The following is a 15444-nucleotide window of genomic DNA, read 5'->3' as shown; positions in this document are numbered from 1 at the left end:
ATTAAAATCCCTCCAAGATTGACTCCTACTTAGAAAAATCAGGGCAGGAAAACTAAGCCTCTTTGGATTTTCTTTTTCTTCCTTTGTAGCTGTTACGAATAAAATGGAATAGTGCAACTTAAGCAGTACGTGATTCCTGGGGTCTCACTTTGGTGGCAGGAGAGCAGCAATGATTCTCCTCAGCATCAATGACATGTACTGGGCCTGGTGGGAACTGGACCAACTCCTTCAGGTCATTTAGGAGGCAATATATGCTCTAGTGTCTCAATGAAAGGTTTAGAATTTTTCAAATTAATCAACATTCAAAATTGAAAACCAAAATAAATGTGACATTAATTCATTCAGTCATCTATTCATTCAACAAATGTTTATTGAGTACCTATCCTGTACCAGATTTTGTTTTAGGTCCTGGGGATATAGCAGGATACCAAACAGTCCAAGATTCTTATCCTCAGGAAGCTTATTGTCTACTGAGAGAAATAAGAACATGTTTTAGTATCTGTCATTGTTCTACATCAAGCTTATTTAACGATTAGTATTATGAATTCTTACATTTAAATAAACATGTCAATGTTACAGATCAATAAATATAAAAACTAGGATTTTTCTTTTAATTTAATATATGGCTATTTTTCCAGCTATGCAATCTTAATAAAGTATATATTAAAAGTATGACTTCCCTCATGTTCATTCAAATGCAAGAATACATAAGTTCATATAGACTGCACAAATTATAACAAAAAATGCAGACATTTTTCAATGCAGAAATAATTTCCTAACAACCTATACATACTAATGACCACTACAACCCTCATTTTCTCCTATCTTGATGCTTCCTATATTACAGTTCTTTGGTTTGTACTTCCCCTTTGGTCCTCCTCTGCTGTCTGACTAGTCAAAATCCATCCATCCATCCATTTATTCATTACACAAATATGTCTGGAAACAACTGGAGTGAGAACCTCTAGAACCCATTTGCCCCTCTCCCTTAAGAACAGAGTTTCTCAGAGGTTGAAAGAGACCTAAGGTCTTCCGGTTTTTTTGAGACTCTCAATTTCCTCTATTAAAAAGTAAAGAAGGGCTTCCCTGGTGGCGCAGTGGTTGAGAATCCGCCTGCCGATGCAGGAGACACGGGTTCGTGCCCTGGTCCGGGAAGATCCCACATGCCGCGGAGCAACTAAGCCCGTGAGCCATGGCCGCTAGGCCTGCGTGTCCGGAGCCTGTGCTCCGCAACGGGAGAGGCCACAACAGTGAGAGGCCCGCATACCGCAAAAAAAAAAAAAAAAAAAAAGTAAAGAAATGCCAACTAACAGTTATTAACATGTAGCTTATTTTAAATGCCTAAATTTCACATAGTAATGCTTTTAAAACACACAATTGCAATGACAAAAGCTATGACTTTATGTCTAGCTTTATTTGAAAGAAATGCCGAAAGTTTAAATTTACAAGGTCCTCTGTGAATGTGAAGCCGCATTCAGAGGGCCCTCATCCTGCCGGCACCCTTTCCCTCTTGGCTGCTGGCACATTTCTGTCTCATTGCTAAGGAGATGCCACCAGGCTATCTCCACATATAAATGTCTCACTCTCACTCCCCATTGCTTACAGCCCTTGAACCCTCCAGGGAAGCTAACCTCAGAAGGGCACAGGGTCCTATACTTTGTCTTAAGAGTCCTAAATGTCCTGGGAGTTCAGGGCTCCTATTAGTGATATTTCACACTTAATACAGGTTAAAAAAAAGATGTTTGCAGCTCACCTACAAATTTCATAACATTGTTCTAGAAGGAAATGCACCCTGATTGCAAAAAACTTAACCTAAAACTACAAATTTTTGGAACATGACCTACACATTTAAGGTATTACATGAAACTCTATATTTTCTCAAACATGATAACTGCATTCCTCTTTTTTCTTATATATTTGTCTTATATGTTCTTCCATACATGGTAACTGTCTTTTTTAAAAATTTTAACTTGCCCACAAAAAAACTTGTCATTAATTTATAACTTATGTAAATAATGGAAAGTAACAGACTTCCTTTTTGAGTTTACAATATAAAATATTTCTGTGTATAGCTGCACATAAGCAGCAACTGTGCATCTTACATTGATTAGATGTCAAATATCCCATTATAGAAAGCAAATCATACTAGTTAGCATAGGACCATTTTCATTTAGACACCTTTGATCAAAAAATAAAAGTGTTATTTTCAGTGCTGTTTTGAGAAACTATCACGCCTACAAGGAACATTCCCTCACCACTAGCAAAACAAGGTGCTATGAAAAAATTCAAAGTACTTGGCTTCTAAACTAACAGGTCTTTTCTTTTTTTTTTTTTTTTTTTTTTTTTTTTTTTTTTTGCTGTATGCGGGCCTCTCACTGCTGTGGCCTCTCCCGTTGCGGAGCACAGGCTCCGGACGCACAGGCTCAGCGGCCATGGCTCACGGGCTTAGTCGCTCCGCGGCATGTGGGATCTTCCCGGACCCGGGCACGAACCCGTGACCCCTGCATCGGCAGGCGGATTCTCAACCACTGCGCCACCAGGGAAGCCCAACAGGTCTTTTCTTTACCTCTGCCACACTGAGGGCTGGTTAGGCAGGGGCACAAAAGCAAAATAGGTCTCAGCACAACCGTATTGCTTTGTGGCAAATGCAATTTAAATAAAAATAGATTTACTGAGTGGCTACTACATTCTAAGCACTGTGCTGGGCCTAGAGATACAAAATAAATAAGACTTGGTTTCCACCTAAAAGGGGCTCACTCTTCGCAAGATTTAAAAAACAAGAGATAGATCCAGTGTAATCTTTAAAATTAATCCCAAAAATTTTTTTAAAAACTAAAGTAATTGTGAAAAGCATCCATGTAGAATGAAATGTAATACTACATAATATATAAACATACAAATAAAAACATTAAAAATACAGATACTACTGGATAATGACTATTTAAATACCCAATGCTGAATGGAAAGGTGATACATTTTTAAACCACAGAATATATAAATCCAGCAAGGGTCACTAGACTTCATCACCGCTGCCTTGTTTTTTTTTTTTAATAACTTAGGTGCCAGTATCTCTACTTTTCTTTCTTTTCTTTCCTTTCTTTGCTTCTCTGTTGGCCTTCTAATCTCCAGCATATGTGTTCTTGAAAGAATAGAAGGTACAGGCCAAGGCAGATCTTCATGAAAACATGAAGGATACAAAAAAGTCTTATCATTTCTAGATGCATTATCAGGCAAACACGAGACTATGTTGAACTGTAAAGGAAAGTTGCTGATATGCCTTACAATTTTGATATCATCACATTCCTACTTTCAACTTAAAAGAATATAAAATAAACATGTTTAGTGCAATGAAAACTGCTCAATCAAAATAAATCGCTAGAGTCTCTGGTACTTCTTATATTAAGTACTTTAAATATTCATCTTCTTTATTTTTTTCCTAAAATTTCATAACTGTATATATTTCTCATTAAAAAATAATTTGTTTAATTTAGTAATCATTTTAGAAATAGCTTAAAAGACATGGGAAAGTTATACTGCCATCTCGTGGTTAAAGGTACATTTACAGCAAAAAGGACTTACTGGTATTTCCCATTAACTCCACAACACACTGTATACTACTAATCTAAAGAAAGATAATTTCCTGTTTGGAAGTTATGTTTAAGAAAAATATAGGGGCTTCCCTGGTGGCGCAGTGGTTAAGAATCCACCTTCCAATGCTAGGGACACAGGTTAAAGCCCTGGTCCTGGAAGATCCCACATGCCACAGAGCAGCTAAACCCATGTGCCATAACTACTGAGCCTGTGCTCTAGAGTCTGTGAGCCACAAGTACTGAGACTGTGTGCCTAGAGCCTGTGCTTCACAACAAAAGAAGCCACCGCAATCAGAAGCCCGTGCACTGCAACAAAGAGTAGCCCCGGCTCACCACAACTAGAAAAAGCCCGCACAAAGCAACAAAGAACCAGTTCAGCCAAAAATAAATAAATAAAAATTTTAAATAAAAAAAAAAGAAAACTATATTCTTCATACATCTCTCGCACTTTCTCATGTTAAATCCCACTAGATTAAAACAAGAAACGGCATTTTGAGTGGCAGCCTCAGATAGATAAATAAAAAGAACTACGCATTTGGCTCTCTAGATCATGCTCACAGAAGCTTATCATTTACTTTTAGTGTAACACACACTCTAACCCTGAAAATTTAGAGAAAAAAATTATGGAATCTAGGAGTTCTGTTTTCACAAGGTAATCTCCAAGACCTACAGGCTAATATGACATTTATGATAAGCTTATCAACAATTGTTATTTGATCTAGGACCCTAAATTCAAAAGCACCACATTATGGCTATAGATGGAAGCACTACTTTCTTCCACCCCTCTTGTATATAGCAACCTACTTTTCCATATATAGCTAAGAACTATAATTAAATGGAAAAATTAATTCTGAAAGTACAGTCCCCTATATTTTTCAAGTGTGTAATCCTCTATAATCTATGTAAGGCACCTGTTCCAAATGTTTTACAATGGTGGCAACTAATTAAAAGTCAAGACACTTCTACATCTAACTCTGTCATCAGAAAGCTTTTCCCTTTTTTTTTTTTTTTGAGCAAATCACCAAAATTATAGGAAGACAGCACCATCTATAGGTCTGCCCAAGTACAGAATGAAGTTCTTAGATGTTACTGCCCACTGTGATACAGTCGCTAACCAAATGTACTACCCTAGAAGAAAGTTCCAGAATAACCCTGTTCATTCTTAAATCTCTCCAAAGCATTTTACTCTATCTCTACAACCATTCTCCAAAATAATGATTGTAATAATAACAACAACAGCCACAGGAACAAGAACTAAAACCAAAGATTCACATAATTGCATTATTCTGATTTGGGTAGACTTGAAGATTCATAAATATAGGTCACTTTTCAAGAAATATTAGGACATTGGCATGTCTTCTCTCTCTCTCTCACATACACACACAATGTAAAACTTTTTGGTCACAATTCTATTTTAGGTGTCATTCAATCCTACTGAAACATATATTTCAGTATTCTTTCTCCAAAGTTATATCTTCTCCCTACAATAGTCCATTCTAGTTTTTACAGACATTCAACGAAATTCACCCTTGCATCTAACCTAAAGCTACCAGGCTCATACAAATTAAAAGGCTCAAGACAAATCAATTATTTACGCAACTTAAATGTCCTCCTTTGTCACAGATTAGCTTGTCCAGTCGGCTCAGTGAGTCATTCCAGTGCCTTACCTAATTGTATAAGAGTTCAATGAACAATCACCTGAGGACTGAGGCTCAGCTTGTTCATAATCAATTGCCTGTAGGGGCTGGCAGAAAAGATGTAGCCCTGTAGATGATGACACAGCCCCCTGTTGGGTAATATGGAGAATTTCATACCAGTGCTGTGTCTGGCACTTAAAGATCTGGCAAAAACAAGAAATGGCCAGTTGCACCAAGGGTAGACCTTGTTTGTTCATCAGTACTCAAGTTCCCAGAGCAGCTACAATACTTAACCCAACCAGAAAAAAAAGAGGTCTTACAAGGGCAGTATTCCGTACGGGGGCTGCTAACCTGATACATCATTCTGCATACTATTATACAAGGCAAGGTGGGGTAGTGGGTAAGAGTAAAGCTTTGAAAGTAAAGAGAACAGAGTTTGAGCCCATGCTCAGTCACTGACCTTGAGCAAGTTACTTAATTTCTCTAAGCTTCACTTTCCTCATCCTCAAGAAATTACAAATTAATATTGATGATATAAGCAACGTAAGGTGCTTTATACATAGTAGTCATTCAATAAGTGTTAGCACTTAAGATTTATCTTATCATTTCCTGTTGTCTTATTGTAATTATTGACTAAATTAGGTAGGATCCACCCAACCCAAACAAACACCCAGAGAAGTTCATTTGCAACTTCTTAAGATAACAAAAAGAATGAATGAGAAAAACTGAACTCAAAATAAGGATGAGCACATCTATGTAACAAAGAGAAACTGGTATCTGAGGATCTAACATCAGTTTCAAAATTTACCTCCGAAATATTTTTTTAAATCATTAGAATCCATATGACTCTTGATTTCCACATAAATTTTACTGTATAATTTAGAAATTCAAGTCTTTGGGGCACAGAAAAGTTGGAAATATAGATTGGGGAGTTACCTGCACGTGGATAATACTGAAGCCAGAGAGCACAGAGATAGCAGAGTGGGAATGGGTAGAGAACTTGGAACCCTGCAGAACATCAATTTTTAAGGAAAGGGAAAGAAGAAGAACCAGCAAAGAAGACAGTAAAAGAGTGATCATACATGGAGAAGGGGGTGAAAATCAACAGCAGAGACAACTTTAAAAAGAAAAATTGGTTACAAATGTGAAATTCCACCAAGATTAGGTAAAATTGGGAATGAAAACCAGTAGTTAACAGTTTCAGCAAAAAGGTAAAGGCAGATATGCCAATTAGAGTAGGTTGAAAACTGAGTGAGGAACTTTTCACAAAGGTTGACAATGAAAGGAAGAGAAACACAGGACCATAGCTTGAGATACGAACTGTGAATCTGAGAAACACAATATGAAGAGAAAAATAAAATGAAGTGCCTGTTGTGGGTTGAATTGTATCCCCCACAAAATATATGTACAAGTCCTAACCCCTGGTACCTGAGAATGTGACCTTATTTGGAAATAGGGTCTTTGCAAACATAATCAAGTTAAGATGAGGTCATACCAGACTGGAGTGGGCCCTAATACAATGAGCAGTGTTCTTATAAGAAGAGGGAAATTTGGATACAGACACAGATGCAAATAGGGAGAGAAAGCCATGTGATAACAGCCAAAGAACACAAGGATTGTGAGCAACTGCCAGAAGCTAGGTGAGAGGCATACAACAGATTTGGAAGGAACCAGCCCTGCCCACACTTTGATTTCAGACTTCTAACCTCCAGAACTGTGAGACAATGAATTCCTGTTTTTTTATGCCACCCAGTTTGTGGTACATTGTTCAGACAGCCCTAACAAACTAATAAACAGGGACTGTCGATAACATTCAAAAGATACAGACCTACTAGAATACTTACAAGGTGACAGAACTACCATATGACCCAGCAATCCCACTCCTGGGCATATACCCAGAGAAAGCCATCATTCAAAAAGACACACGCACCACAATGTTCATTGTAGCACTATTTATAACAGCCAGGACATGGAAGCAACCTAAATGTCCATCAACAGAGGAATGGATAAAGAAGATGTGGTACATATATACAATGGAATATTACTCAGCCATAAAAAGGAACAAAACTGGGTCATTTGTAGAGACGTGGATGGACCTAGAGACTGTAATACAGAGTGAAATAAGTCAGAAAGAGAAAAACAAATTATCGTATATTAATGCATATATGTGGAATCTAGAAAAAGAGTATAGATGATCTTATATGCAGAGCAGAAATAGAGACACAGATGTAGAGTACAAACATATGGATACCAAGGGGGAAAGGTGGGGGTGGGATGAATTGGGAGACTGGGATTGATATATATACACTATTGATACTGTATATTAAATAGATCACTAATGAGAACTTACTGTATAGCACAGGAAACTCTACTGAATGCTCTGTGGTGACTAAATGGGAAGGAAATACCAAAAAGAGGGGATATATGTATACATATAGCTGATTCACTTTGCTGTACAGCAGAAATTAAGACAACATTGTAAAGGAACTATACTCCAATTAAAAAATGTTTTAAAAAATAATATTTACAAGGTGTATAAACCATGATCACATCAAAGTATGGAAATAATTGACACAAACATAATAATTTAAAAGCAAAAGGAAAAGAAAATTGGTAAGAAAAATGAGTTAAAATCTGGAACAATTATAAAGAATCCTGTAGAAGTCCCTTAACCTGGTTTCATTCATTGTCATTTTAAGATACCACATACATAAATCACAAAGATGTTTGAAAATGATAGGTGCATCTCTTTTCAGTTTGGGGTCCTGGAACGAAAGATGATACATAAATTTTAAAAGTGATCATAGGCCTCTCGCTCAGAAGGTGGCAGAGATTACAGACTTGAATGTTTTCACATCATTTCTTAAATGACTACAATAAAATAAAACATTGTTGAAGGAAAATATTGTTGCAAGTATAAGTTGTTTGATGACTAGAACCCCAGAGTACTTTTCTTTCTTCAGAGTAGGACCCTAAGAATAATATTCTGTGGGTTGGGCTTCTGATATTTATTCATTAGTACAGTCAACAAACATTTCTGAGCACCTATTGTGCTATACCTAAAACACCAGATTCTCAATGGTCTGAGATGTTGTAGTCAAGACAGTGGTGGGGCACAGGGCCAGAGAGTAGGGAAGTGAGGAAGGGCTGGTTTAACAAGGTGTTCCTAAAATGTGTAAAAGTTGTTTTATGTTCTTATATCAGTTGAATCATGTGCCCACATACTATACTTACACTTTTAAAACATGTTTCAGTGAAGGACAGTAAAATAAATCCTTTGACATGTCCTTATGTAATTCATATTTTATTTGTTCTTAAATTCATATTTTTGAGAACTAGATTTTCTTTGAGAGAGACAAGACTATATTTCAATTAAAACACATCCTTTAAAGGTATTTCATAATTAATTTGATCAATAGAGTTGCTTCCTCCTATGGGGTTGAAATAAGGGGAATTTTTCCTCCCTAATTACCCAGATGATGGGTTCCAGCCTCCCTTTGATGTGTCATAAAGGCTCACCTGTTTCACTACAACCTGCTATTTATTATCAAACCAATGCAGTTTGCCAAATCCTGAATTTCCAAAGGTGCCATTTATCCAAATCACGTGCATGTCCCCATTGCACGCGTTCTGAAAAAGAATTTTCCTTGATCAAAATTTAACCTTGATTACCCCCCAGTGCATCAGCCTTTTATTACCAAGTCCAAATTAAAATCCAGAGAACTATTAGCATACACTCTGCCTATTAATGCATTTCTTTTAACTGTATTTTAACTATTTTGGGTTAGAGTAAGAAAAGGTAGAAACCTTGTGAAAATGAAGTGACATAAGATATATAAGATCAGGAGTTTAGAAAATAAGATTTTAAATTATCCTATACCTTTTTAGTGACCTTTTTAGGTTGAAAGCCTCAGACTCTCTCCCAACAATATAATGTACATTTTACATGTACTCTCAATAGTTAATCTCCCAGGAGCCTATCCATTAATCCCAAGTTTTCCTCCTCCAGAAAGTCTTTCATTTCACTTTCTCATTTGATCCCTTGAAGATGATTAATGAGATAAACTATACAAAGTAATTGAACTGTGTTTACTGCAAAACTGGAAAACTTATTTTCAGGATACTATGACTAAACAATTTGACTAAGACATCTCCAGCCAGATGGACAAAATAAAAAGGGTGTTTTGGTAGGGTGTTTGCCTACAAGATACAGGGGATTAGGATGGGGCTGGAGAGGAAGAAACAATGGCCTGGAAATTTGGGGAAATAAATCAGTGTCCTGCCAGCATGGTGATCATGTATAAGACAGATGGAGAAGAAATGCCCTAAGAAGAATTCTGAGTGGGACTTGCAGACGTCAAGGAATATGAGTGTAAGATTTTGGGAGGCAGGAGGAGGAGGGTCCTAGTGATGCTACTGTGGAGAAAATTCAGCGTGGACAGCGCCTAGGTGTGCCCTCAGGAGGGAGACTGACAGGCCTGGGCAAAAGCAGAGTCTCTCAGGGGGTCAAGGGGACTTTATCAGAGACCCAGGGAGATTTCTGAAGTTGACTGCCAGAGCATTATGAGAACTTAGGGAGAATACCCATTTGCGCGAGCCTAAGAGGCTCCTATATGACATGGGAAATAAGAATCCCATGAGCTTTGGAAACACATGGAAGAGCCCAAATTGGTCATTAGGGAGAATGGGAGGGTCTGAGGTGGAGCCATGCTCCTGGTTAAAGGAAAAGATGTGCATAAAAGAGAAACCTCCGGGAGCCACAGCCAGAGCCCCACTGAGAGCAGACAACAGAATGATGTGGGACCTGGGGGATGCTAAGGCCCAGGGATCTTGGGAGCTCTAGAAATCTTGGGGGAATTCTGTCAGTGTTGCTGTCAGGTTTGCTGCCAATCCATTTAGTGTCTTTTCAAGAAGTAGAAAAAGGTTTCCCTTCTCCCCAAGATGAACTCATCTCTGCTCTAGGATACATAGATTATGAATCAGTGCATGGACTAGATTTCAGCTCCCACTTGCTCAAGTGGCCAGAGCCCTTTTTCAGTCCACAATCTTCCCAACTGTACATAGAGGCCCTAAATGGATTGAGAATTTCCTTTTCACTACATGCAAATCTTGTGCCCACACATGGAATTATTTGGAGAGAGCAAGATACTATTATACAAAAAGACCATAAGGATTGTATTTGTAGATAAAAGTTGTTTTAAGGGATATAAACTAATAAAAGATAGAGAGGTGGTAAAGGATAGTAGACTTGATCTCTCCAACTTCTAAAAATATCTGCCAATGGGAATAATATTTTCCTAGTCCCTCTTGTAGCCTGTTCCTGTAGAAATGATTGCATGCTTGTGCAACCACAGGCAAGTTAATTAGGCCCTCTGGGTATCAGTTTCTTCATCCTGGAGGTGTGCTGAGGATTTAAAATGTTGATACATGCAAAGCTTAGAACTGGGTATGGCACTTAGTATTTACTCCATAAATGTTAGTTATTTTTATTACTTGTATCATTCAATGTTAATGAGAATGTTAAAGCTGGTGTGTCTGTAGAGGCGATCTGGGAGCATTTATGCAGAAAATGGTTTTCAAGCCAGGCCTTGAAAATGGGCATGGTTTCAAAAGGTAGAGAAAATTAGGGGAAGACAGTCTAGGCATTGGGAATAAAGGTGGAAAGGCACAGGCAACATTCGAGTATAGTGAGCAGATCTACTGAGCAGAAACCAAATGGAATGTATGGCAGAGGACAGGAAAATAAGTCTGAAAGCTGAATTGAGGGCATGCAATTAAGGAGTACACAATTCATTCTTCTGTCTCTGGTCAGCAATGAAAGCCAAGAAAGATTTAACTTGCAACCTTCTGCAATCTGGCTCCCACTCTATGGAATCTCTTTTCTCAAAGGTCTTCTAAGTCAGTGCTTCTAAAACTTGAAAGTACAAACCAGTGACTTGGGGACCTTCCTAAAATGCAGGTTCTGATATGGTAGGTCTGGAGTAAGCTTAGCCTGAGATCCTATATTCTTAACAAGCTTCCAGGCGGTAGCATGCCCCTCCCTGCTGCTCATCCATGGACCAACTTTGAGTACTAATCCAATGGTCTCTTCTCCATCTCATCCTTACCCCCCTCTGCAGTATTAGACCTTGTTGATTTTCCTGATGTTCCCATCATTGGCTTCTACTCACTCACCTGAATTTTATGCTATTACTTGAAGCTAAGAATGCAGACTAGGAGCCTGCTCTATAAAACTCCAGTACATATTGTCTTGAGCACAGCTTTCATCATATAAAACAAAGTTGCCATTGATAACAATATCTATATATAATAGCTATAGCTACAAACTCAAGGTCAGTCTTTAGATGTGTATTGTCCAAGCAACTATCAGTGCATCATTTGGTCTCTTAAATGCAAATATTACAAACCATTTTTTAACAAAAGACATATATAACGTTATAAAAGACACCAAATGCCCATCTCATGAAGTGTTTAAGCTTCTTTGGAAAATAATCTCCCCTGAGATCCTCACCCCTCCCTGTGGGCACTGGCTACAACTGACTGGTGCAGAGGTGGGCCCCTGACCAATACTGGGTTATTCTGAGTCCTTCCCCAGCATTTTACACTGGGACTGAAAAAACAGCAAGTTGGTCTCTTGCTTTCTTTACAGAAGTCAAGAGCATGTAAGCTCAGGAGCTATTAGGGACAACATTCTGACACATGAACCGAAGAGCAGAAAACAGCAGTCATCTGTAAGAAAGAAAACTGATAAAGATACCCAGAAGGAACAGGAAAATATCTCCAAAGTTTGGCACCCTGACATCCTTGTTCATCTCCACATAGACCATGTAGTCAAGGCTTGACCACAGTCTGACCTGAGTCTTAGCAGAATGCCCTGTGATTTCTTCTAACATAAGGGAAGATAAACAGCCTGGTGAGGAGCTGTTGGGAGGCTGTTTCTCCCGTTATCCTGTGGAAGACTGACACAGGGCCATTTCTCATCCATCTCCCTAGTTTCAGTTCAGCACAAGACTTTCCACCTCATTCCCACTTAGGGTAAAGCTGCAGATTTCAGCGTAAGTCTATAAAACTGCTTGGCTGTGGTTCTGATGTGGCTCCTCAACAACAGAGTGACCCATCACTCCTACCATCCGTTATCTGGCTTCTTCAGTTCAGTGTTGTCTACAGAACAATGGACACAGGGAACTGACACCACGATGACTTGCTTTTGCTGTCTGTGTAAGTAATTAACTGTCTAAATCCATTTGGTCATGTTTACTCCTCACTGGGCAAATATATGGAAGTATGACAAGCCATCCTAATGGCTAAAGAAGTATTACTTGGGACCCAATTATTAGCCACCACCTTGCTGCCTTGGAAATGCTTAACCATTTGGCCAAGGGAAGAAGTAAGAAATGGCAAGAGTTCACTTCCTGAGATCTCCTCAGTGCTCCAGCTCCTGATTATAGTCAGTTCTCAAAAATGCATTTCAGACTTTGAATTCCATGAGATACCCTAGTATTTCTCCAGTAAACCTCTCCAGCTTCTTTTTTTTTTTTACCCTTAAGAAAACTAGAATGTATTTTTTATTACTTTTTATTGGAGTATAGTTGCTTTACAATGTTGTGTTAGCTTCTGCTGTACAGTCATAGAAAGTATTTCTAACCTTTACCATCAAAAGGTCATATAATACATACACACACTGGTGTTGCATTTGATGACAATATCAGTAATCAGAACTTCAGTGTTAGCAATTCAAATGTATTTTCTGTTTTTATTAAAATTCTGCCTCTCATATATTAATTTCCTTTTGGCCCTTGACGTAGTATATGTAACATGATTAGCCTGCCTTATAAAAGTCCAATAAATATAAAGTTTTATGAAAATGTTATTAGCCAAATGGGAAAAAAATGACTCTTTTTCAGTGTGATGAAAGTATAAATTACTCTCATCATTTATCAATTGTAACTTCATAGTACTAAATATGTAAGTCAACTATGCTATGTTTAATTTATCTTATAAATGTACTAATTTTCATTCATATTAGTTACAATTGTAAGAACATGATGGAAAAACACATTATATTTATGCCAAATATGTATCATGCAACAAAACAGTGTTAAGTAGGGTTAGAGTTTGATCTACTTTTAACATCCCTTGAGTTTAGCTGTGTCTAATACCCAGAATGATCATTCAAGCCAATATACAGATACTTATGAATCACTAGTCATAGGTTAGGGTGTTCACCAATTAGCTTCATTTCCCTACTGGGCCAGCTGAGTTTTATTTGATCAGGGTCATGGACTCTAAATCAAGCCAAGTCAGGGACAGCTGGCAGAGTCTTGGACATTGTGGAAATTTGACCAAAATGGTGTATAAATTGGTGCAAATTCATCATCACTACTGGGAAACAACTAAAAAAGTAGAAAGTGAGGTCACTGACATCATAACAACAAATAGACATAGCATAATTACATATAAGAAATGAATGCCTTGATTGCCATATTAATGAGATGTCATCTTTAGGAAAGTGTAGAGATTGTTAAGTGATATATCTGGCTGCTTGTGGTACTCCTAGATGCAAGGAGTTTGTGACATGATGATAACTAGTCATAATTTGTTCAAATTTGTTTGAAAATAAAATTTACTAGTCAAAGTTAAACATTAGACATCTAGTCATCTTAATATGATTTACTAGTGTTACCATAATAATTTATTAAGAGAATAGTTACATTTATAAAAATGTTTTATGGTGATAAGTGAATTATAGTAATTATTTTATATATTCATAATAAAAATGCATCACAGTATGTAAGATTAAATTTTCAATCAACTCATAATTTATATTTTAAAATATCTTTAAAATACGTTCACATAACATAATCCCGTGGGTTACTTTCTCTAGCCACTTAGTCATTACTTCCATGATTAGTTATAACATTTCTTCCTAAAGGTTTTTTCCCCCACAGCATAACTCTCCATAAATTAATGTGAACCTATCATATCAAAGGTGTTTACATGTGTTAATATAGTCATTTAATTTTAATATTCTTATTAAGGCACGAATAGCTGCAAGCAAGCTAGCATAGCATGCAATAAGAAAACCTGTGGAGTCCTGAGGTACATACTTTAACGAGGGAGGTAGGAATTACATAAGATCTGAGTTAGCCGGGGAAAAAAAGAGGCTACAACTGATAGCACAACTAAGTCTGACGCCAACTGGATCATTTCAAATAAAATAACCAGCCAGGCAAAAAGGCCTCCTCCAAGTCGCAGGCCTTGGGGCTGCCTGCCTTGCTTTACAGGCTAGGAACACAGAAGGTGGGGAACCCGAGAGCGGCCAGCGCGGGCGCCGCGGCGACTTGACCTGGGACACCCGCCGCCCGCTCCCGGCCTCCTTTGCTCGCGCGCTCTGCGGGCTCGGGCTCGGAAGGCTCTGCCCCGGGAGCGCGGAAGGCAGAGGGAAAAGGCAAAACTTCGGTGGGGAAACTTGTCTGAGAAACGTTTTCGGAACACGCGAAGGGAAAAACGACTAGCCCCCGGCGGGGCGGCCTTACCAGCGGAACCACCGGCCAGGATCTGCCGAGAAGCCTCGTTCACGAAGCCGACAGCGGGCTTGGCCGACATCTTCGCAAGCCAGACGACCACTGCTTGGGCTGAGATGCGTGGGCGAGCTTACCAGCCTGAATGCCGGCCTGCACAGCCTCGCCTGAGCGAGAGTGCCGGGGCTGGGTTAGTCCTTGGGCCGAGTGGCTCCCTGTGGGGCGGCAATCCGGCGACTGCTCGGAGGCGGCGGGCGGTTTGGGCCACAGCCTCGCCGCGTGATCTCCGGCGGGTCGGAACCTGCCTGTTGCGCTGCTTCAGGTGCTCCCTCTCGACCCCGCTTTGCTCCCTGGGCTCCGGAAGGGACCCTGAAGGAGAAAAGACCCGCGGATGGAACTGGGTTGGTCAACCGCCGCAGGTCGGTTTGGTCTCCCAGATTGGCGCCCACGGGTTTCCCTATCAGGATCCTTCTGTGGAGTTTGCCCAGCTGGCCGCCCTGCCTCTGATAACGCAAGTAAAATAGTGATCCTGGCCTAGAACTCCAGCGGCAGGGCCCAGGCGACCCTTGCCCTCTGGGAAGCCAGAGCAAAGTGCGGTTCTAAAGAAGGGACAGGTGAATAAATTCCTTGGAGTTATTTGTCCCGAAATTGTGGGCTATAGCAACTAAGTCAAAATAAATCCAATTTACAGGTATC

General features: G+C 39.1%; 1 protein-coding gene across 1 annotated transcript in view; it reads right to left on the bottom strand.

Annotated features, from left to right (window-relative positions):
* The window catches only part of SLC25A21 (solute carrier family 25 member 21), a 523645-nt gene extending 508420 nt beyond the window's left edge, over positions 1–15225 (bottom strand). Inside the window, exon 1 of the mRNA XM_059055660.2 lies at positions 14764–15225. Coding sequence (XP_058911643.1) covers positions 14764–14833 — 70 coding nt within the window. The 5' untranslated portion in view covers positions 14834–15225. The remainder of the gene's footprint in view (positions 1–14763) is intronic.
* Positions 15226–15444: the final 219 nt, after the last annotated feature.

The sequence above is a fragment of the Kogia breviceps genome, chromosome 3 (genome assembly GCF_026419965.1).
Source record: "Kogia breviceps isolate mKogBre1 chromosome 3, mKogBre1 haplotype 1, whole genome shotgun sequence".
Lineage (NCBI taxonomy): Eukaryota > Metazoa > Chordata > Mammalia > Artiodactyla > Physeteridae > Kogia > Kogia breviceps.
The sequence above is the reverse complement of the archived record's forward strand: the minus strand, read 5'-3'. Positions and strand labels throughout refer to the sequence as shown.